The 24,076-nt window shown below is 51.1% G+C and overlaps 1 protein-coding gene across 1 annotated transcript; it reads right to left on the reverse strand.

Annotated features, from left to right (window-relative positions):
- Positions 1–4,903: 4,903 nt before the first annotated feature.
- LOC139394153 (eukaryotic translation initiation factor 2-alpha kinase 3-like) lies at positions 4,904–23,903 on the reverse strand. Its single transcript, XM_071142191.1, has 10 exons — positions 23,885–23,903; positions 23,517–23,746; positions 23,151–23,263; positions 21,335–21,457; positions 21,102–21,248; positions 18,499–19,312; positions 17,577–17,750; positions 11,962–12,063; positions 11,386–11,448; positions 4,904–5,506 (listed from the first exon to the last, which is right to left on the reverse strand). The coding sequence occupies exons 2-10, from the start codon at positions 23,592–23,594 to the stop codon at positions 5,321–5,323; spliced, it is 1,800 nt and encodes a 599-aa protein (XP_070998292.1). The 5' UTR covers positions 23,595–23,746; positions 23,885–23,903; the 3' UTR covers positions 4,904–5,320.
- Positions 23,904–24,076: the final 173 nt, after the last annotated feature.

A 24,076-nucleotide genomic window follows, 5' to 3' on the forward strand; every position in this document is an offset into this window, starting at 1 on the left:
GGGCTGGACCATCAGAAGGTTCGGGGCTGGACCATCAGAAGGTTCGGGGCTGGGGGCTGGACCATCAGAAGGTTTGGGGCTGGACCATGAGAAGGTTCAGGGCTGGACCATCAGAAGGTTTGGGGCTGGACCATCAGAAGGTTTGGGGCTGGACCATGAGAAGGTTCGGGGCTGGACCATGAGAAGGTTCGGGGCTGGACCATCAGAAGGTTCGGGGCTGGACCATGAGAAGGTTTGGGGCTGGACCATGAGAAGGTTCGGGGCTGGACCATGAGAAGGTTCGGGGCTGGACCATGAGAAGGTTTGGGGCTGGACCATGAGAAGGTTCGGGGCTGGACCACTTGCTTATGGTGCCACAATGCACTGGACAACAGTCCATAGCTCTCTGTTGTTCATGACAGCTGGTAGGTCCTCTGTTCTGAGGCCAGGGTCTCAACAGATGTCCACGAAGGTTACGTCTGGCCTTCCAGGTCTTCACCTGTGAGAGGGTAGCAAGTACCCACAGCGTGAGACCGATGCCTGGCCGCCGGCTCAGGGTGTCTGAAACAGTGACCAACACACACACACACGGGAACAAAAACACACCAAAGCACACTAAACTTTACAAATGTAATAGAAGTGTTTATTAAATGTAAGACTTGGAAGAAGTCACCATATTTCAATGCACTTCATGGGACGAAGTGCATTCATCATATATATATATATATATATATGTACCACCAACCCAAAACTGATTGATTTCGGCATTAAACATAAATAAAACAAAATAAACATATTTACATCATTACCAGATCATATGAACAGATAGATTTAACTACAGGTCAAAGGTTAGGGGTCAAGGGAGAGGTCAGAGGTGCAGAACCAGACATCCAGGGAAAGAAGAGAGAAGAGAAGAAGAGAGGAGAGAAGAAGAGAGGAGAGAAGGAGGGAGGAGAGAAGAAGAGAGGAGAGAAGAAGAGAGGAGAGAAGAGGAGAGAAGAAGAGAGGAGAGAAGAAGAGAGGAGAGAAGAAGAGAGGAGAGAAAAAGGGAGGAGAGAAGGAGGGAGGAGAGAAGGAGGGAGGAGAGAAGAAGAGAGGAGAGAAGGAGGGAGGAGAGAAGAAGAGGAGAGAAGGAGGGAGGAGAGAAGAAGAGAGGAGAGAAGGAGGGAGGAGAGAAGAAGAGAGGAGAGAAGGAGGGAGGAGAGAAGAAGAGAGGAGAGAAGGAGGGAGGAGAGAAGGAGGGAGGAGAGAAGGAGGGAGGAGAGAAGGAGGGAGGAGAGAAGGAGGGAGGAGAGAAGGAGGGAGGAAAGAAGAAGAGAGGAGAGAAGAAGAGAGGAGAGAAGAAGAGAGGAGAGAAGGAGGGAGGAGAGAAGGAGGGAGGAGAGAAGGAGAGAGGAGAGAAGGAGAGAGGAGAGAAGGAGGGAGGAGAGAAGGAGGGAGGAGAGAAGGAGGGAGGAGAGAAGGAGGGAGGAGAGAAGGAGGGAGGAGAGAAGAAGAGCGGAGAGAAGGAGGGAGGAGAGAAGGAGGGAGGAGAGAAGAAGGGAGGAGGAGACAGAAAAACTTAATATCCGTTAGATAACTATCTTATAAACTAATTCAACTATAGTTGTCATTTATAACACTACTTCTAGAACTAAAAGCAGAGATGACAGTATTATCTAAAGGTCTTAGATACTCTTGATTGCAGACAGACAGAAATACAATTTAGGTACTTGCTGCAGATGTTCTCAGAGTTTGAAGGCAAAGTCAGAGAACGGTAATTCCTTCATATAGTCCATAAAACATGAATACAAATAAAACAACCCTCTTTGCTGGGACTCGGATACAGTAGGTCAAAGGAAGAAGGTTATAAACTGTAAGATCTAGTCTGATCATTTAAACCAGGGGTGTATTCATTAGTGCACACCGTAGCAAAACATTTTGCAATGGAAAACCAGAGTTTTTTTTATTGGACAAGTTCAGCGAGGTCCCTCCCTGTTGTTTCAGCCTTATTGGTTCCATTTGGTTCAACCCAGTTTGGGTTATAAAAAAAAATCACTTATTTATTTTGACCAAACCTCAGCAGACTCTCCTCTCTCATCTCTACTCAACAGAAGACTCTGTCATCTCTACTCAACAGAACCAGCTCTACCTCAGCAGACTCTCCTCTCTCATCTCTACTCAACAGAACCAGCTCTACCTCAGACTCTCCTCTCTCATCTCTACTCAACAGAACCAGCTCTACCTCAGCAGACTCTCCTCTCTCATCTCTACTCAACAGAACCAGCTCTACCTCAGCAGACTCTCCTCTCTCATCTCTACTCAACAGAACCAGCTCTACCTCAGCAGACTCTCCTCTCTCATCTCTACTCAACAGAACCAGCTCTACCTCAGCAGACTCTCCTCTCTCATCTCTACTCAACAGAACCAGCTCTACCTCAGCAGACTCTCCTCTCTCATCTCTACTCAACAGAACCAGCTCTACCTCAGCAGACTCTCCTCTCTCATCTCTACTCAACAGAACCAGCTCTACCTCAGCAGACTCTCCTCTCTCATCTCTACTCAACAGAACCAGCTCTACCTCAGCAGACTCTCCTCTCTACTCAACAGAACCAGCTCTACCTCAGCAGGCTCTCCTCTCTCATCTCTACTCAACAGAACCAGCTCTACCTCAGCAGACTCTCCTCTCTACTCAACAGAACCAGCTCTACCTCAGCAGACTCTCCTCTCTCATCTCTACTCAACAGAACCAGCTCTACCTCAGCAGACTCTCCTCTCTCTCATCTCTACTCAACAGAACCAGCTCTACCTCAGCAGACTCTCCTCTCTACTCAACAGAACCAGCTTTACCTCAGCAGCAGGCTCTCCTCTCTCATCTCTACTCAACAGAACCAGCTCTACCTCAGCAGACTCTACCTCTCTCCTCTCTACTCAACAGAACCAGCTCTACCTCAGCAGGCTCTCCTCTCTCATCTCTACTCAACAGAACCAGCTCTACCTCAGCAGACTCTCCTCTCTCATCTCTACTCAACAGAACCAGCTCTACCTCAGCAGGACTCTCCTCTCTACTCAACAGAACCAGCTCTACCTCAGCAGACTCTCCATCTCTACTCAACAGAACCAGCTCTACCTCAGCAGACTCTCCTCTCTCCTCTCTACTCAACAGAACCAGCTCTACCTCAGCAGACTCTCCTCTCTACTCAACAGAACCAGCTTTACCTCAGCAGACTCTCATCTCTACTCAACAGAACCAGCTCTACCTCAGCAGACTCTCCTCTCTACTCAACAGAACCAGCTCTACCTCAGCAGACTCTCCTCTCTCATCTCTACTCAACAGAACCAGCTCTACCTCAGCAGACTCTCCTCTCTCCTCTCTACTCAACAGAACCAGCTCTACCTCAGCAGACTCTCCTCTCTACTCAACAGAACCAGCTCTACCTACTCTCCTCTCTACTCAACAGAACCAGCTCTACCTCAACAGAACCACTCTACCTCTCTCATCTCTACTCAACAGAACCAGCTCTACCTCAGCAGACTCTCCTCTCTCATCTCTACTCAACAGAACCAGCTCTACCTCAGCAGACTCTCCTCTCTCATCTCTACTCAACAGAACCAGCTCTACCTCAGCAGACTCTCCTCTCTCATCTCTACTCAACAGAAGACTCTCTTTCATCTCTATTCAACAGAACCAGATATCTGCTGTAAATTTATCAGCTTCTCCAGTCAAAAACTTTACAGTAATCGAAAACTTTACAGTAATCAAAAAAGCTTGCAGGATTATATGAAAAAAGCCTTTCAAAAATCATTAGAAAAAGTACAATTGATAAAACAATAATTATAGTACATTACAATTATCAGTGATAAGAGTAACAAGGACTTGATAAGACTTTTCTAAAGCACTGCTCTCCTGTCCAGAGGAGAAAACATGGTGTTTATCACATAATGAAAGGTCCAACATGTTATTGGGAGGTCCTCCTCAACTTAGAATCAGTTCATTCTTGTTCAGGGCCTAAATGAAACACAGACCGAGGAAGAGCCACCTTATAGAGCAATTGACATTTAAAGGCCAAGTTCTAATCAAGCCAACATGAGATGACATGTAAATGAGAACCTGTTCTCAACTGGCCGTTAAATATAAGGTGGGAAAACCAAACATACGGAGCGTTTTCCGTGAATGTGGTCTACGCAAACATGGGAATATTGCCTTTAAAACGTGCAGAGAGGACCCAAACGTGATCGGACTGAATCTGGCCCCTAGGTGACAGTCAACTTAGAAATACAACCACTCTCACTTCTATTTATTAGATAGAAAGAACCATGTCTATGACACAGTATCCTCCGGGAGACCAGATCACATTCAGCTAGCGATCCAAGTGCAGCTATCCTCTCTCTCCCTTCATCGAATATCATAATGCTTCACTCTGTCAGTGCCATTTACAAAGCAATGGAACCGTATTACAGTCTCCATCAGTATATATACACAGGTGTGACCACACCGCATCTTTTAACAACATACAATCATTTGAATTGTTTTGTTTACTTATTTACAAAATTGGCAGGGAGAACATTTTGGAAAATCATTGTCCTGCTCTGGCTAGCAACTTAAACGGAGTTGACTTTCTGCATTTACAACAAACAAACAAAAAAAAGCTTGAGGAATTCTTAGCCCTGTGATCCCCATCATGCTGTAGAAACATTCCCCAGCACCATTCATTAATTCATTCTAGTGGAGGGCAGAGCAGGTCTCCTGGTCCAAGGCAGGTCAGATATCAGATGCATTCACAAACACCAAGGCAGTTAACACCTCACAAACCTCCTAAAGGCCTAAAGCAATACATTTAAATCATCTTAAACAGAACTAGCAGGAAAAATGTTTTTCTCCCAAGTCAGGCATGTCTGTCTCAGCCTCCAGTTCTCAGTACTAGTTCAGTACTAGTTACCAGTCGTTAAGGACAGTTCATGTTAGAACAAGGTGTCATCTAGATATGGTTGATAAGGTACAGGGTTCAGCAGGGCTCAGCAGGAGGGAGAGATTGAATGAACAAACACTGTGTGAGAGTACGGTTACTGTAGTAGGGTTACTGATGGGAACGATGTGAGAGAGATGTCCAACAGGGTCTCTTTGGTGCTGTGTAAGAGGGAGGAGGTTCTGTCTGGCATTAGACTGAGAATGGGGGAACAGGGGTGACTGGCATGTGTGTGTGTGTGTGTATTGTGTGTGTGTGTGCGTGTTGCGTGTGTGTTGTGTGTGTGTAGCGTGTGTGTTGCGTGTGTGTTGTGTGTGTGTGTGTGTGTGCGTTGCGTGTGTGTGCGTGTTGCGTTCGTGTGTGTGTTGCGTTCGTGTGTGTGTGTGTGTGTGTGTTCAGGAAGAGGTTATAGAGGTGCGTGCAGGCCATCCGGCTGACGAGGCGCTGTATGTCCGGGATCGTTGTCGGACCGCCAGGCGACACGGGACTTCCAGTTCCTGAAACAGAGGCTCCTCCGTGATGTCAGCAGCCTCAGGACGCTCCGCAGGGTTAAGGGACAACATACTACGGACCATGCCCAGCTAGAGTACACAGGAGAGACACATCAGGGTACACACACACCACACACTACCATCTGATCACTACGATCTGATCAATATCAAAATATACCCAACTGATCAGATACAATACTTATTCATTTCCTAAGAGTAGTACATTTCATGCCATGATTGTATTTTATTCCATCTATGATATTATTGTATCAAGCTTTGTAACAGTGTTTTCGCCTGTTATTTAATTCTCCATTTGGACCAGGAGATAGAAGCAGACAGACAGCAGAGACAGTAGGAGGCGCCAGAGAGCCAGCAGAGACAGTAGGAGGCGTCAGACAGAGAGCAGAGACAGTAGGAGGAGCCAGAGAGCCAGCAGAGACAGTAGGAGGCGTCAGACAGAGAGCAGAGACGGTAGGAGGTGTCAGACAGAGAGCAGAGACAGTAGGAGGCGTCAGACAGAGAGCAGAGACAGTAGGAGGCGCCAGACAGACAGCAGAGACAGTAGGAGGTGCCAGAGAGCCAGCAGGGACAGTAGGAGGCGCCAGAGAGCCAGCAGAGACAGTAGGAAGCGCCAGAGAGCCAGCAGAGACAGTAGGAGTCGCCAGAGAGCCAGCAGAGACAGTAGGAGGCGCCAGACAGCCAGCAGAGACAGTAGGAGGCGCCAGAGAGCCAGCAGAGACAGTAGGAGGCGTCAGACCGAGAGCAGAGACAGTAGGAGGCGTCAGACAGAGAGCAGAGACAGTAGGAGGCGCCAGAGAGACAGTAGGAGGCGCCAGACAGAGAACAGAGACAGTAGAAGGCATCAGACAGAGAGCAGAGACAGTAGGAGGCGTCAGACAGAGAGCAGAGACAGTAGGAGGCGCCAGAGAGACAGTAGGAGGCGCCAGACAGAGAGCAGAGACAGTAGAAGGCATCAGACAGAGAGCAGAGACAGTAGGAGGCGCCAGAGAGCCAGCAGAGACAGTAGGAGGCGCCAGAGAGCCAGTAGGAGGCACCAGAGAGCCAGCAGAGACAGTAGGAGGCGCCAGACAGCCAGCAGAGACAGTAGGAGGCACCAGAGAGCCAGTAGGAGGCACCAGAGAGCCAGCAGAGACAGTAGGAGGTGTCAGACAGAGAGCAGAGACAGTAGGAGGCGCCAGAGAGCCAGGAGAGACAGTAGGAGGCGCCAGAGAGCCAGCAGAGACAGTAGGAGGCGCCAGAGAGCCAGCAGAGACAGTAGGAGGCGCCAGACAGCCAGCAGAGACAGTAGGAGGCGCCAGAGAGCCAGCAGAGACAGTAGGAGGCGTCAGACAAAGAGCCAGCAGAGACAGTAGGAGGCGTCAGAGAGCAGAGACATTAGGAGGCGCCAGAGAGCCAGCAGAGACAGTAGGAGGTGCCAGAGAGCCAGCAGAGACAGTAGGAGGTGTCAGACAGAGAGCAGAGACAGTAGGAGGCGTCAGACAGAGAGCAGAGACAGTAGGAGGCGCCAGAGAGACAGTAGGAGGCGCCAGACAGAGAGCAGAGACAGTAGAAGGCATCAGACAGAGAGCAGAGACAGTAAGAGGCGTCAGACAGAGAGCAGAGACAGTAGGAGGCGCCAGAGAGACAGTAGGAGGCGCCAGACAGAGAGCAGAGACAGTAGAAGGCATCAGACAGAGAGCAGAGACAGTAGGAGGCGTCAGCCAGAGAGCAGAGACAGTAGGAGGCATCAGACAGACAGCAGAGACAGTAGGAGGCGCAAGAGAGCCAGCAGAGACAGTAGGAGGCGCCAGAGAGCCAGTAGGAGGCACCAGAGAGCCAGCAGAGACAGTAGGAGGCGCCAGAGAGCCAGCAGAGACAGTAGGAGGCGCCAGAGAGCCAGCAGAGACAGTAGGAGGCGCCAGAGAGCCAGCAGAGACAGTAGGAGGCGCCAGAGAGCCAGTAGGAGGCACCAGAGAGCCAACAGAGACAGTAGGAGGTGTCAGACAGAGAGCAGAGACGGTAGGAGGCGTCAGACAGAGAGCAGAGACAGTAGGAGGCGTCAGACAGAGAGCAGAGACAGTAGGAGGTGCCAGAGAGCCAGCAGGGACAGTAGGAGGCGCCAGAGAGCCAGCAGAGACAGTAGGAAGCGCCAGAGAGCCAGCAGAGACAGTAGGAGGCGCCAGAGAGCCAGCAGAGACAGTAGGAGGCGCCAGACAGCCAGCAGAAACAGTAGGAGGCGCCAGAGAGCCAACAGAGACAGTAGGAGGCGTCAGACAAAGAGCCAGCAGAGACATTAGGAGGCGCCAGAGAGCCAGCAGAGACAGTAGGAGGTGCCAGAGAGCCAGCAGAGACAGTAGGAGGCGCCAGACAGCCAGCAGAAACAGTAGGAGGCGCCAGAGAGCCAACAGAGACAGTAGGAGGCGTCAGACAAAGAGCCAGCAGAGACATTAGGAGGCGCCAGAGAGCCAGCAGAGACAGTAGGAGGTGCCAGAGAGCCAGCAGAGACAGTAGGAGGTGTCAGACAGAGAGCAGAGACAGTAGGAGGCGTCAGACAGAGAGCAGAGACAGTAGGAGGCGCCAGAGAGACAGTAGGAGGCGCCAGACAGAGAGCAGAGACAGTAGAAGGCATCAGACAGAGAGCAGAGACAGTAGGAGGCGTCAGACAGAGAGCAGAGACAGTAGGAGGCATCAGACAGACAGCAGAGACAGTAGGAGGCGCCAGAGAGCCAGCAGAGACAGTAGGAGGCGCCAGAGAGCCAGTAGGAGGCACCAGAGAGCCAGTAGAGACAGTAGGAGGCGCCAGAGAGCCAGCAGAGACAGTAGGAGGCGCCAGAGAGCCAGCAGAGACAGTAGGAGGCGCCAGAGAGCCAGTAGGAGGCACCAGAGAGCCAGCAGAGACAGTAGGAGGTGTCAGACAGAGAGCAGAGACGGTAGGAGGCGTCAGACAGAGAGCAGAGACAGTAGTAGGCGCCAGAGAGCCAGCAAAGACAGTAGGAGGCGCCAGGGAGCCAGCAGAGACAGTAGGAGGCGCCAGAGAGCCAGCAGAGACAGTAGGAGGCGCCAGACAGCCAGCAGAGACAGTAGGAGGCGCCAGAGAGCCAGCAGAGACAGTAGGAGGCGTCAGACAAAGAGCAAGCAGAGACAGTAGGAGGCGTCAGACAGAGAGCAGAGACAGTAGGAGGCGTCAGACAGAGAGCAGAGACATTAGGAGGCGCCAGAGAGCCAGCAGAGACAGTAGGAGGTGCCAGAGAGCCAGCAGAGACAGTAGGAGGTGTCAGACAGAGAGCAGAGACAGTAGGAGGCGTCAGACAGAGAGCAGAGACAGTACGAGGCGCCAGAGAGACAGTAGGAGGCGCCAGACAGAGAGCAGAGACAGTAGAAGGCATCAGACAGAGAGCAGAGACAGTAGGAGGCGTCAGACAGAGAGCAGAGACAGTAGGAGGCATCAGACAGACAGCAGAGACAGTAGGAGGCGCCAGAGAGCCAGCAGAGACAGTAGGAGGCGCCAGAGAGCCAGTAGGAGGCACCAGAGAGCCAGCAGGGACAGAAGGAGGCGCCAGAGAGCCAGCAGAGACAGTAGGAGGCGCCAGAGAGCCAGCAGAGACAGTAGGAGGCGCCAGAGAGCCAGCAGAGACAGTAGGAGGCGCCAGAGAGCCAGCAGAGACAGTAGGAGGCGCCAGAGAGCCAGTAGGAGGCACCAGAGAGCCAGTAGGAGGCACCAGAGAGCCAGCAGAGACAGTAGGAGGTTTCAGACAGAGAGCAGAGACGGTAGGAGGCGTCAGACAGAGAGCAGAGACAGTAGGAGGCGTCAGACAGAGAGCAGAGACAGTAGGAGGCGTCAGACAGAGAGCAGAGACAGTAGGAGGCATCAGACAGACAGCAGAGACAGTAGGAGGCGCCAGAGAGCCAGCAGAGACAGTAGGAGGCGCCAGAGAGCCAGTAGGAGGCACCAGAGAGCCAGTAGAGACAGTAGGAGGCGCCAGAGAGCCAGCAGAGACAGTAGGAGGCGCCAGAGAGCCAGCAGAGACAGTAGGAGGCGCCAGAGAGCCAGTAGGAGGCACCAGAGAGCCAGCAGAGACAGTAGGAGGTGTCAGACAGAGAGCAGAGACGGTAGGAGGCGTCAGACAGAGAGCAGAGACAGTAGTAGGCGCCAGAGAGCCAGCAGAGACAGTAGGAGGCGCCAGGGAGCCAGCAGAGACAGTAGGAGGCGCCAGAGAGCCAGCAGAGACAGTAGGAGGCGCCAGACAGCCAGCAGAGACAGTAGGAGGCGCCAGAGAGCCAGCAGAGACAGTAGGAGGCGTCAGACAAAGAGCAAGCAGAGACAGTAGGAGGCGTCAGACAGAGAGCAGAGACAGTAGGAGGCGTCAGACAGAGAGCAGAGACATTAGGAGGCGCCAGAGAGCCAGCAGAGACAGTAGGAGGTGCCAGAGAGCCAGCAGAGACAGTAGGAGGTGTCAGACAGAGAGCAGAGACAGTAGGAGGCGTCAGACAGAGAGCAGAGACAGTAGGAGGCGCCAGAGAGACAGTAGGAGGCGCCAGACAGAGAGCAGAGACAGTAGAAGGCATCAGACAGAGAGCAGAGACAGTAGGAGGCGTCAGACAGAGAGCAGAGACAGTAGGAGGCATCAGACAGACAGCAGAGACAGTAGGAGGCGCCAGAGAGCCAGCAGAGACAGTAGGAGGCGCCAGAGAGCCAGTAGGAGGCACCAGAGAGCCAGCAGGGACAGAAGGAGGCGCCAGAGAGCCAGCAGAGACAGTAGGAGGCGCCAGAGAGCCAGCAGAGACAGTAGGAGGCGCCAGAGAGCCAGCAGAGACAGTAGGAGGCGCCAGAGAGCCAGCAGAGACAGTAGGAGGCGCCAGAGAGCCAGTAGGAGGCACCAGAGAGCCAGTAGGAGGCACCAGAGAGCCAGCAGAGACAGTAGGAGGTTTCAGACAGAGAGCAGAGACGGTAGGAGGCGTCAGACAGAGAGCAGAGACAGTAGGAGGCGTCAGACAGAGAGCAGAGACAGTAGGAGGCGTCAGACAGAGAGCAGAGACAGTAGGAGGCGTCAGACAGAGAGCAGAGACAGTAGGAGGTGTCAGACAGAGAGCAGAGACAGTAGGAGGTGTCAGACAGAGAGCAGAGACAGTAGGAGACGCCAGAGAGCCAGCAGAGACAGTAGGCGTCAGACAGAGAGCAGAGACAGTAGGAGGCGTCAGAGAGCCAGCAGAGACCGTAGGAGGTGTCAGACCGAGAGCAGAGACAGTAGGAGGCGCCAGAGAGACAGTAGGAGGCGCCAGAGAGCCAGCAGAGACAGTAGAAGGCATCAGACAGAGAGCAGAGACAGTAGGAGGCGTCAGACAGAGAGCAGAGACAGTAGAAGGCATCAGACAGAGAGCAGAGACAGTAGGAGGCGTCAGACAGAGAGCAGAGACAGTAGGAGGCATCAGACAGACAGCAGAGACAGTAGGGGGCGCCAGAGAGCCAGCAGAGACAGTAGAAGGCATCAGACAGAGAGCAGAGACAGTAGGAGGCGTCAGACAGAGAGCAGAGACAGTAGGAGGCGCCAGAGAGACAGTAGGAGGCGCCAGACAGAGAGCAGAGACAGTAGGAGGCGTCAGACAGAGAGCAGGGACAGTAGGAGGCATCAGACAGAGAGCAGGGACAGTAGGAGGCATCAGACAGACAGCAGAGACAGTAGGAGGCGCCAGAGAGCCAGCAGAGACAGTAGGAGGCGCCAGAGAGCCAGTAGGAGGCACCAGAGAGCCAGCAGAGACAGTAGGAGGCGCCAGAGAGCCAGCAGAGACAGTAGGAGGCGCCAGAGAGACAGTAGGAGGCGCCAGAGAGCCAGCAGAGACCGTAGGAGGCGCCAGAGAGCCAGCAGAGACAGTAGGAGGCGCCAGAGAGCCAGCAGAGACAGTAGGAGGCGCCAGAGAGCCAGCAGAGACAGTAGGAGGCGCCAGACAGACAGCAGATATACACTACTTACCTCCTGGACGTTGTTCTTGGAGAAGACAGCAGGAAACTGCAGCCCTCGGACTTCAGTCAGAGTCTAGAGATAAACATGGTATCATGGACAATACTGTAGTACTATTCACCCCGGTGAGTTTTTATATAGTACTACACACCCCAGTGAGTTTTTATATAGTACTACACACCCCAGAGAGTTTTTATATAGTACTATTCACCCCGGTGAGTTTTTATATAGTACTACACACCCCAGTGAGTTTTTATATAGTACTACACACCCCAGTGATTTTTTATATAGTACTATTCACCCCGGTGAGTTTTTATATAGTACTACACACCCCAGTGAGTTTTTATATAGTACTATTCACCCCGGTGAGTTTTTATATAGTACTACACACCCCAGTGAGTTTTTATATAGTACTACACACCCCAGTGATTTTTTATATAGTACTATTCACCCCGGTGAGTTTTTATATAGTACTACACACCCCGGTGAGTTTTTATATCGTACTATTCACCCCAGTGAGTTTTTATTTCGTACTATTCACCCCAGTGAGTTTTTATTTCGTACTATTCACCATTGTATGGTACTCACCCTGACTCTCTCCATCTGTGTCCTGAAGGGACAGAGCAGCTCAAACAGGATCAGACCCAGAGAGTAGATATCCACTTTGTGAGAGTACAAGTCACCAGACAACTGGAGAGGAGAGAGAGCAAGGTTATGGTTACAGTTAGATAGATAAACATCTCTAATCTAGAAGACTACACAGTTCAGGGTAACAGAGTAGATATCCACTTTGTGAGAGTAAAGGTTAAGACACGGATAGACATCTTGGTTACATCTCTATTAGACAGCTCTACGAGTCTAACAGGAGGAGTTACCAGACAGACAATTTACCAGTCTAAAATATATATTACATGAACCAGGACAGGGGGAACCAGGACAGGGAGTACCAGGATGAACCAGGACAGGATGAACCAGGATAGGGTGAACCAGGATGAACCAGGACAGGGTGAACCAAGATGAACCAGGACAGGGTGAACCAGGATGAACCAGGACAGGGTGAACCAGGATGAACCAGGACAGGGTGAACCAGGATGAACCAGGACAGGGTGAACCAGGATGAACCAGGACAGGGTGAACCAGGATGAACCAGGACAGGGTGAACCAGGACAGGATGAACCAGGACAGGATGAACCAGAACAGGGTGAACCAGGATGAACCAGGACAGGGTGAACCAGGATGAACAGGGACAGGATGACCCAGGATGAACCAGGACAGGGTGAGCCAGGACAGGGTGAACCAGGATGAACCAGGACAGGGTGAACCAGGATGAACCGGGACAGGATGAACCAGGACAGGGTGAACCAGAACAGGGTGACCCAGGACAGGGTGAGCCAGGACAGGGTGAACCAGGATGAACCAGGACAGGGTGAACCAGGATGAACCGGGACAGGATGAACCAGGACAGGATGAACCAGAACAGGGTGAACCAGGACAGGGTGAACCAGGACAGGGTGAACCAGGACAGGATGAACCAGGATGAACCAGGACAGGGTGAACCAGGATGAACCAGGACAGGGTGAACCAGGATTAAACAGGATGAACCAGGACAGGATGAACCAGGGTGAACCAGGATGAACCAGGACAGGGTGAACCAGGACAGGGTGAACCAGGATGAACCAGGACAGGGTGACCCAGGACAGGATGAACCAGGACAGGGTGAACCAGGATGAACCAGGACAGGGTGAACCAGGATTAACCAGGACAGGGTGAACCAGGAAGAACCAGGACAGGATGAACCAGGACAGGGTGAACCAGGATGAACCAGGACAGGATGAACCAGGACAGGGTGAACCAGGATGAACCAGGACAGGATGAACCAGGACAGGGTGAACCAGGACATGATGAACCAGGACAGGGTGAACCAGGATGAACCAGGACAGGGTGAACCAGGATGAACAGGGACAGGATGACCCAGGATGAATCAGGACAGGGTGAGCCAGGACAGGGTGAACCAGGACAGGGTGAACCAGGATGAACCGGGACAGGATGAACCAGCACAGGGTGAACCAGAACAGGCAGAACCAGAACAGGGTGAACCAGGACATGATGAACCAGGACAGGGTGAACCAAGTTTAACCAGACCAGGGTCAACCAGGATGAACCAGGACATGATGAACCAGGACAGGATGAACCAGACCAGGGTGAACCAAGTTTAACCAGACCAGGGTGTACCAGGATGAACCGGGACAGGGTGAACCAGGATGAACCAGGACAGGATGAACCAGAACAGGGTGAACCAGGATGAACCAGGACAGGGTGAACCAGGATGAACCAGGACAGGGTGAACCAAGATTAACCAGGACAGGGTGAACCAAGATTAACCAGGACAGGGTGAACCAAGATTAACCAGGACAGGGTGATGCCGATGTTGGCATTTTTAGCTAGGAGTGCCAATTCTAGGTCCAAGAGGCTTCTAAACAGCTTCTACCCCCAAGCCATAAGACTCCTGAACATCTGATCAAACAGCTATCCAGACTATTTTCACCCCCCCCCCCCCCCCCCACGCTGTTGCTACTCTCTGTTGTTATCGATGCATATTCACTTTAATAACTCTACCGATATGTACATATTACCTCAATTACCTCGACACCGGTGCCAACCGCACATTGACTCCTGTATATAGCCTCCACTATGACTCTGTACCATAACACCCTGTATATAGCCTCCACTATGACTCTGTACCATAACACCCTGTATATAGCCTCCACTATGACTCTGTGCCGGTACCCCCTGTATATAGCCTCCACTATGACTCTGTGCCGGTACACCCTGTATATAGTCTCCACATTGACTCTGTACCGGTACCACCTGTATATAGCCTCCACATTGACTCTGTACCGGTACCCCCTGTATATAGCCTCCACTATGACTCTGTACCGGTACCCCCTGTATATAGCCTCCACATTGACTCTGTACCGGTACCCCCTGTATATAGCCTCCACATTGACTCTGTACTTGTACCCCCTGTATATAGCCTCCACATTGACTCTGTACCGGTACCCCCTGTATATAGCCTCCACATTGACTCTGTACCGGTACCCCCTGTATATAGCCTCCACATTGACTCTGTACTTTGCTCCATTCGTCTTTCCCTCGATAATGACTCGTCTCTCAGTCCCTGCCGTTAACAAACATCCCCACAGCATGACGCTGACACCACCATGATTCACCGTAGGGATGGTACCAGGTTTCCTTCAGACATGACACTTGGCATTCAGGCCAAAGAGTTCAATCTTGGTTTCATCAGACCAGAGAATCTTGTTTCTCATGGTCTAAGAGTCCTTTAGGTGCCTTTTGGCAAACTCCAAGCGGGCTGTCATGTGCCCTTTACTGAGGAGCAGCTTCCGTCTGGCCTCTCTACCATAAAGGCCTGATTGGTTGAGTGCTGAAGAGATGGTTATTCTTCTGGAAGGTTCTCCCATCTCCACAGAGGAACTCTGGAGCTCAGTCAGAATGACTATCAGGTTCTTGGTCACCTCACTGACCAAGGCCCTTCTCCCCTGATTGTTCAGGTTGGCCGGGCGGCCAGCTCTAGGAAGAGTCTTGGTGGTTCCATACTTCTTCCATTTAAGAATGATGGAGGCCACTGTGTTCTTGGGGACCTTCAATGCTACAAACATTTTTTGGTACGCTTCCCCAGATCTGTTCCTCGACACAATCCTGTCTCGGAGCTCTACGGAGAATTCCTTTGATTTCATGGCTTGGTTTTTGCTCTGACAACAGTGGGACCATATATAAACTAATAAATGTTCCTTTTTCAGGACCCTGTCTTTCAAAGATAATTCGTAAAAATCCAAATAACTTCACAGATCTTCATTGTAAAGTGTTTAAACACTGTTTCCCCATGCTTGTTCAATGAACCATAAACAATGAATGAACATGCACCTGTGGAACGGTCGTTAAGACACTAACAACTTACAGACGGTAGGCAATTAAGGTCACAGTTATGAAAACTTAGGACACTAAAGAGGCCTTTCTACTGACTCTGAAAAACACCAAAAGAAAGATGTCCAGGGTCCCTGCTCATCTGCGTGAACGTGCCTTAGGCATGCTGCAAGGAGGCATGAGGACTGCAGATGTGGCCAGGGCAATAAATTGCAATGTCCGTACTGTGATAGGGAGACAGGACGGACAGCAGATCGTCCTCGAGTGAAGACCACATGTAACAACACCTGCACAAGATCGGTACATCCAAACATCACACCTGCGGAAGAGGTACAGGATGGCAACAACAACTGCCCGAGTTACACCAGGAATGCACAATCCCTCCATCAGTGCTCAGACTGTCCTGAATAGGCTGAGAGAGGCTGGACTGAGGGCTTGTAGGCCTGTTGTAAGGCAGGTCCTCACCAGACATCACCGGCAACAACATTGCCTATGGGCACAAGCCCACCGTAGCTGGACACAGACAGGACTGGCAAAAAGTGCTCTTCACTGATGAGTCGTGGTTTTGTCTCACCAGAGATGATGGTCGGATTCGCGTTTATCATCGATGGAATGAGCTTTACACTGAGGCCTGTACTCTGGAGCGGGATCGATTTGAAGGTGGAGGGTCCGTCATGGTCTGGGGCGGTGTGTCACAGCATCATCGGACTGAGCTTGTTGTCATTGCAGGCAGTCTCAACACTGTGCGTGACAGGGAAGACATCCTCGACCCTCATGTGGTAACCTTCCTGCAGACTCATCCTGACATGACTCTCCAGCATGACAATGACACCAGCCATACTGCTCGTTCTGTGCATGATTTTCTGCAAGACAGGAATGTCAGTGTTCTGCCAAGGCCAGCGAAGAGCCCAGATCTCAATCACATTGAGCACGTCTGGGACCTGTTGGATAGGAGGGTGAGGGCTAGGGCCATTCCCACCAGAAATGTCCGGGAACTTGCAGGTGCCTTGGTGGAAGAGTGGGGTAACATCTCACAGCAATAACTGGCAAATCTGGTGCAGTCCATGAGGAGGAGATGCACTGCAGTACTTAATGCAGCTGGTGGCCACACCAGATACTGACGGCTACTTTTGATTTTGACCCCCCCACTTTGTTCAGGGACACATTATTCAATTTCTGTTAGTCACATGTCTGTGGAACCTGTTCAGTTTAAGTCTCAGTAGTTGAATATTATGTTCATACACATTTAAGTTTACTGAAAATAAACGCAGTTGACAGTGAGAGGACGTTTCTTTTTTTGCTGAGTTTAGATAGGTGTGTGCCTTTCCAAATCATGTCCAATCAATTGTATTTACCACAGGTGGACTCCAATCAATTTGTAGAAACATCGCAAGGATGATCAATGGAAACAGGATGCACCTGAGCTCAATTTCAAGCTTCATGAAATGGGTTTCCATGGCAGAGCATTGGCCTCTGGAGCAGTAGAAAAGCGTTCTCTGGAGTGATGAATTACGCTTCACCATCTGGCAGTCCGATGGACAAATCTGGGTTTGGTGGCTGCCAGGAGAATGCTACCTGTCCCAATACATAATGCCAACTGTAAAGTTTGGTGGAGGAGGAATAATGGTCTGGGGATGTTTTTCATGGTTCGGTCCCCTTAGTTCCTGTGAAGGGAAATCATAACACGACAGCACACAATGACATTCTAGAATATTCTGTGCTTCCAACATTGTGGCAACAGTTTGGAGAACTTTCCTGTTTCAGCATGACAATGACCCCATTCACAAAGTGAGGTCCATACAGAAATGTTTGTCGAGATCAGTGTGGAAGAACAAGACTGGCCTGCACAGAGCTCTGACCTCAACCCCATCGAACACCTTTGGGATGAATTATAACGCAGACTGCGAGCCAAACCTAATCACCCAACATCAGTGCCCAACCTCACTAATGCTCTTGTGGCTGAATGGAAGCAAGTCCCCACAGCAATGTTCCAACATCTAGTGGAAAGCCTTCCCAGAAGAGTGGAGGCTGTTATAGCAGCAATGTTCCAACATCTAGTGGAAAGCCTTCCCAGAAGAGTGGAGGCTGTTATAGCAGCAATGTTCCAACATCTAGTGGAAAGCCTTCCCAGAAGAGTGGAGGCTGTTACAGCGGCAAAGGGGGACCAACTCCATATTAATGCCCATGATTTTGGAATGAGATGCTCGACGAGCACGTGTCCACATACTGTTGGTCATGTAGTGTCTGTTCGGTCTTACCTGCTCTGGGCTCATGTATAGTTTGGTGCCGACTTGTCCAGTGTGACGGGCGTAGCTGGGCATGGGAGTTAGGGGTCCTGAATCATCCTCATCCTCTTCCTGGTCCATGGCTGTCACCAGACCAAAGTCTCCAACCTTCACCACATCATCTACTGTGAAGAAGATATTGGAGGGCTGGAGGAGCGAGGAGGGGGAGAGAGAAGGAGAAGAGGAGGGGGAGAGAGGAGAGAGGGAAGGATGAGAGAGGAGAGAGGAGAGAAAAGAGGAGAGGGAGAAGGAGGAGAGAGGAGGAGAGAAGAGAGGAGAGGGAGAAGGAGAAGGAGAGGGAGAGAGGAGAGAGGGAAGGAGGAGAGAGGGAAGGAGGAGGGAGAGAGGAGAAAGGGAAGGATGAGAGAGGAGAGAGGAGAGAAAAGATGAGAGGGAGAAGGAGGAGAGAGGAGGAGAGAAGAGAGGAGAGGGAGAGGGAGAGAGGAGAAAGGGAAGGAGGAGAGAGGAGGACAGAGGAGAAAAGAAAGGGAGAAGGAGGAGAGGGAGAGAGGAGAAAGGGAAGGAGGAGGGAAGGAGGAGAGAGGAGAGAGGTAAGGAGGAGAGAGGAGAGAGGGAAGGAGGAGAGAGAAGAGGGAGAGAGGAGAAAGGGAAGGAGGAGAGAGGGAAGGAGGAGAAAGGAGAGAGGGAAGGAGGAGAGAGGAGAGAGGGAAGGAGGGGAAAGGAGAGAGGGAAGGAGGAGAGAGGAGAGAGGGAAGGAGGAGAGAGGAGAGGGAGAGAGGAGAAAGAAGGATGAGAGAGGAGAGGAGGGGGAGAGAGAGAATTGTTAGATACTGGTGAAGGTAGGGCTGGGGATTGTGTGGGTGGGTGTCCGTCCATCTGTCTGTGCATGCGTCTTCATTCCTGTGTGTGAATGTATCTGTGTCGATGTCCTCACCTTGAGGTCTCTGTGCATCAGGCCCTTGCTGTGGAGGAAGTGAACGGCTTCAGAGATCTGCAGAAATATGCCCAGACACTGAGAATGTTCCCTGTGTTCAGGCAGACATCGCTGAGACATCCAATCCTTCAAGGTGTCTTTACGACACAGCTGCATCTGAATGTACAGGTAGACTTTAGGAGAGGGTTGGGGCCGCAGAGTTGGGGGGGTCCGGGAGGGGCTTGGGGCCAGGCAGAGGGAGAGGGAGGTGGGGCGTGGAGGAGAGGAGGAGGGAGGGATGGAGGGGGAGGAGGGTGGGACGGGTACGGGGAAAGGGTTGGTTCTTCTGGTGTGGGAGGAGGAGGAGCTAGCCTTCTCAGTGAGCGGGGTACTGGCCAATCCGGAGGCTTCTGAGGGGATCATGACCTCAGGGTCAGGGTCGGCGTCACGGTCGCAGCCCGAGTCCTCGAACACAATGTCAAAGGAGGACGAGGTGCAGTCGCTGGGGCCGCGGGGGGGGCATAGCTCAAAGGAGTGGGGAGTGTCTGAAGTCGAGGCCTCTGCATCTGGTTGGCTATCCAGCTCTGACATCATACTGTCCTGACCAATCAGCAGGGGGAAGGGGATGTCAGTCCCGACTCTGAAGTCCATAGCCCCACAGCCAAATCCCATGGCCCCGCCTGCGGATCTGGAGAGCATGGATTGGTCGTGGTCAGTCATGAAGGCCCCGCCCAGCCCAGACGCAGAACTCACAGGGCTGGAGACAGACGAGATGGGCACTTTGACAGACAGCACCTCCATGTGGTCGGGGGAGCTCAGAGGCCAGTCGGTAGTGCTGAGAGAGAGGAGAGGAATATTACGATCATCCTACTTCATACATTTTAGGAACGGAAATGGCTTCAATCAAATGGAGATTAGACATGTCATTAAACACGATGGAGACAAGGATCAATGGGTTCTAGAAACATACAGTTTCTAGTCGGAGGTTTACTGACAAATACATTTAAACTCAGTTTACACCTCAGCCAAATACATTTAAACTCAGTTTACACCTCAGCCAAATACATTTAAACTCAGTTTTTCACAATTCCTGACATTTAATCCTAGTAAAAATTCCCTGTTTTAGGTCAGTTAGGATCACTACTTTATTTTAAGAATATGAAATGTCAGAATAATAGTTGAGAGAATGATTTATTTCAGCTTTTATTTCTTTCATCACATTCCCAGTGGGTCAGAAGTTTACATACACTCAATTAGTATTTGGTAGCATTGCCTTTAAATGGTTTAACTTGGGTCAAACGTTTCGGGTTGCCTTCCACAAGCTTCCCACAATAAGTTGGGTGAATTTTGGCCCATTCCTCCTGACAGAGCTGGTGTAACTGAGTCAGGTTTGTAGGTCTCCTTGCTCACACACGCTTTTTCAGTTCTGCCCACAAATGTTCTATAGGATTGAGGTCAGGGCTTTGTGATGGCCACTCCAATACCTTGACTTTGTTGTCCTTAAGCCATTTTGCCACAGCTTTGGAAGTATGCTTGGGGTCATTGTTCATTTGGAAGACCCATTTACGACCAAGCTTTAACTTCCTGACTGATGTCTTGAGATGTTGCTTCAATATATCCACATAATTTTCCTACCTCATGATGCCATCTATTTTGTGAAGTGCACCAGTCCCTCCTGCAGCAAAGCACCCCCACAACATGATGCTGCCACCCCCATGCTTCACGGTTGGGATGGTGTTCTTCAGCTTGCAAGCCTCCCCCTTTTTCCTCCTAACATAACGATGGTCTTTATGACCAAACAGTTATATTTTTGTTTCATCCGACCAGAGGACATTTCTCCAAAAAGTACGATCTTTGTCCCCATGTGCAGTTGCAAACCGTAGTCTGGCTTTTTTATGGCGGTTTTGGAGCAGTGGCTTCTTCCTTGCTGAGCGGCCTTTCAGGTTATGTCGATATAGGACTCGTTTTACTGTGGATATAGATACTTATGTACCTGTTTCCTCCAGCATCTTCACAAGGTCCTTTGCTGTTGTTCTGGGATTGATTCGCACTTTTCGAACCAAAGTACGTTCATCTCTAGGAGACAGAACGCGTCTCCTTCCTGAGCGGTATGACGGCTGCGTGGTCCCATGGTTTTTATACTTGCGTACTATTGTTTGTACAGATGAACGGATTATGCAGATTATGGTTCCTACCTCTCCTCCAGCCAGCGCTGGTCCTGTCCCTCCTGCCAGCCCTCTGGAGGGCTCTCCTGCCTGGTGTTACACTGTAATAGTTCCTACCTGGTGTAACATCATTATGGTTCCTACCTCTCCTCCAGCCAGCGCTGGTCCTGTCCCTCCTGCCAGCCCCCTGGAGGGCTCTCCTGCCTGGTGTTACACTGTAATAGTTCCTACCTGGTGTAACATCATTATGGTTCCTACCTCTCCTCCAGCCAGCGCTGGTCCTGTCCCTCCTGCCAGCCCTCTGGAGGGCTCTCCTGCCTGGTGTTACACTGTAATAGTTCCTACCTGGTGTAACATCATTATGGTTCCTACCTCTCCTCCAGCCAGCGCTGGTCCTGTCCCTCCTGCCAGCCCTCTGGAGGGCGTTCCTACCTGGTGTAACATCATTATGGTTCCTACCTCTCCTCCAGCCAGCGCTGGTCCTGTCCCTCCTGCCAGCCCTCTGGAGGGCTCTCCTGCCAGGCGTTGAAGTAACGGATGATCCCTGGGTGTTCCAGCTTGGCCAGAGCCTTCACCTCTCTCATCACCTTCTCCCTGGCCAGCTCTCTGTTGGGTAAGAGCTGGTCAATACACAGGCTGGCGGGTTTAGTAAACACAGGTACTTCGTTTGTAACCATGCTGAAGCCCGTTACCTGTTGGGAAGGCGGATCCTCTTGATAGCATAGTTGCAGTCGTCCACCTGGTTCCGAGCCTCAAACACGACACCAAACCCTCCTCGACCCAGACACTGTACCGGCTCAAAGTCTGTCAGGTACCTGGGAGACAGACAGAAGAGGAGGACTCTATTGTCGAATGGACACAGAGATTTGACCCTTGCTCTTGCTGACAAACATATGAACAAAGTGGATGTGGTTAGTGTCATTTGAGATGAATGGGGTGGGGGGGGTCAGCTGTCCATATGCCTCGTGCCACAGGCAACCACCGTTCCCTCCATACATTTTCAAGTTTTAGTTCCACATGTACAAGTACAGAGGAAATGCATATGATCCCAAATCAGCTGCTTCTCTTCCCAGAGAGTGCTAGATACTGGGGGGGGGGGGGGCTATCAGCTACTATACAGTATCAATACAGTATCAATACTGGGGGGGCATCAGCTACTATACAGTATCAATACTGGAGGGGCTATCAGCTACTATACAGTATCAATATCAAGTACTGGGGGGGGGGGGCTATCAGCTAATATACAGTATCAATACTGGGGGGGGGGGGGCTATCAATACTGTGGGGGCTAATATACAGTATCAATACTGGGGGGGGGGGGGGGGGGGGCTATCAGCTACTATACAGTATCAATACTGTGGGGGCTATCAGCTACTATACAGTATCAATACTGGGGGGGGGGGGGGGGCTATCAGCTACTATACAGTATCAATACTGGGGGGGGGGGGGGCTATCAGCTAATATACAGTATCAATACTGGGGGGGGGGGGGGGGGGCTATCAGCTACTATACAGTATCAATACTGGAGGGGCTATCAGCTACTATACAGTATCAATACTGGGGGGGCTATCAGCTACTATACAGTATCAATACTGGGGGGGGCTATCAGCTACTATACAGTATCAATACTGGGGGGGGGGGGCTATCAGCTACTATACAGTATCAATACTGTGGGGGGGGGGGGGGGGGGGGCTATCAGCTACTATACAGTATCAATACAGTATCAATACTGGAGGGGCTATCAGCTACTATACAGTATCAATACTGGGGGGGGGGGGGGGGGCTATCAGCTAATATACAGTATCAATACTGTGGGGGGCTATCAGCTACTATACAGTATCAATACTGGGGGGGGGCTATCAGCTACTATACAGTATCAATACTGGCGGGGGGGGGGGGGGGGGCTATCAGCTAATATACAGTATCAATACTGGGGGGGGGGGCTATCAGCTAATATACAGTATCAATACTGGGGGGGGGCTATCAGCTACTATACAGTATCAACACTGGGGGGGGGGGGGGCTATCAGCTACTATACAGTATCAATACTGTGGGGGGGGGGGGCTATCAGCTACTATACAGTATCAATACAGTATCAATACTGGAGGGGCTATCAGCTACTATACAGTATCAATACTGGGGGGGGGGGGGGGCTATCAGCTAATATACAGTATCAATACTGGGGGGGGCTATCAGCTACTATACAGTATCAATACTGGGGGGGGCTATCAGCTACTATACAGTATCAATACTGGCGGGGGGGGGGGGGGGCTATCAGCTAATATACAGTATCAATACTGGGGGGGGGCTATCAGCTAATATACAGTATCAATACTGGGGGGGGGGGGGCTATCAGCTACTATACAGTATCAACACTGGGGGGGGGGGCTATCAGCTACTATACAGTATCAATACTGGGGGGGCATCAGTATGAGTAGGGGTCCAGTTTGGACGTAGCTTTAGTGAATCAGTTTCCAGGTCTGTTTTAATGTCAACACCGAACGATACCTGGATACATATTCACTGGGGCGGGTCTCCATGACAACCGTCTCTTTGGGTTCGGCCACCTCAAGGTCATACTTGCTGTCTGTCTGACACTGAGTCTCCGACTCCTTGCGTTGCTACGGAGATCAGGATAGAGACGGGATTATTAATTAACATTGATCCAGCAACAACAAGAAACAACAACAAGAAACACCCCCTTCTGCGTACAGGGTCGTATTCACCAGACGCCAAACAGACGACGAAAAACTAAACTGGAAACGCCTTGAACGTATCCGCTGCGAAAACATTTTGCTACGTTGTGCACTAATGAAGAACGGGAAGAAAACGTACTGTCTGTGGCTGACATGTGAAGGTGGTGTGTGTTCGTACCCGTATGTACTCCACTGGGGCGGGGGGTTGGAAGAACTTCCTGACTATATAGGTGGTGGCAGCGATACAGAACACCATGGTCCCTAGAATCTCTTTCCACCAGGGCAGTAACAGGACCGGATCCTTCCTCCTCCTGTTCACCGCTGCACCACCATCCTTCAGCAGAGACACCTCCGCCACGCCGCGTCGCCCACGGTAACGCCTACTGTATTGGTAGTAGTACCCGTTGTCTGGGGAACAGAGAGAGAGGAACCAGTCAATCAATCAAACAAACTCAATAACTTGTACTATTATAAATCAACTGGGTACTGCAGGACTGACAGTATAACAGGAGGTTATAACAGGAGGTTATAACAGTAGGTTCTAACCATACGGGTACTGCAGGACTGACAGTATAACAGGAGGTTATAACAGGAGGTTATAACAGTAGGTTCTAACCATACGGGTACTGCAGGACTGACAGTATAACAGGAGGTTATAACAGGAGGTTATAACAGTAGGTTCTAACCATACGGGTACTGCAGGACTGACAGTATAACAGGAGGTTATAACAGGAGGTT

This window comes from Oncorhynchus clarkii, unplaced genomic scaffold, assembly GCF_045791955.1.
Source record: "Oncorhynchus clarkii lewisi isolate Uvic-CL-2024 unplaced genomic scaffold, UVic_Ocla_1.0 unplaced_contig_2975_pilon_pilon, whole genome shotgun sequence".
In the NCBI taxonomy this organism is placed as follows: domain Eukaryota; kingdom Metazoa; phylum Chordata; class Actinopteri; order Salmoniformes; family Salmonidae; genus Oncorhynchus; species Oncorhynchus clarkii.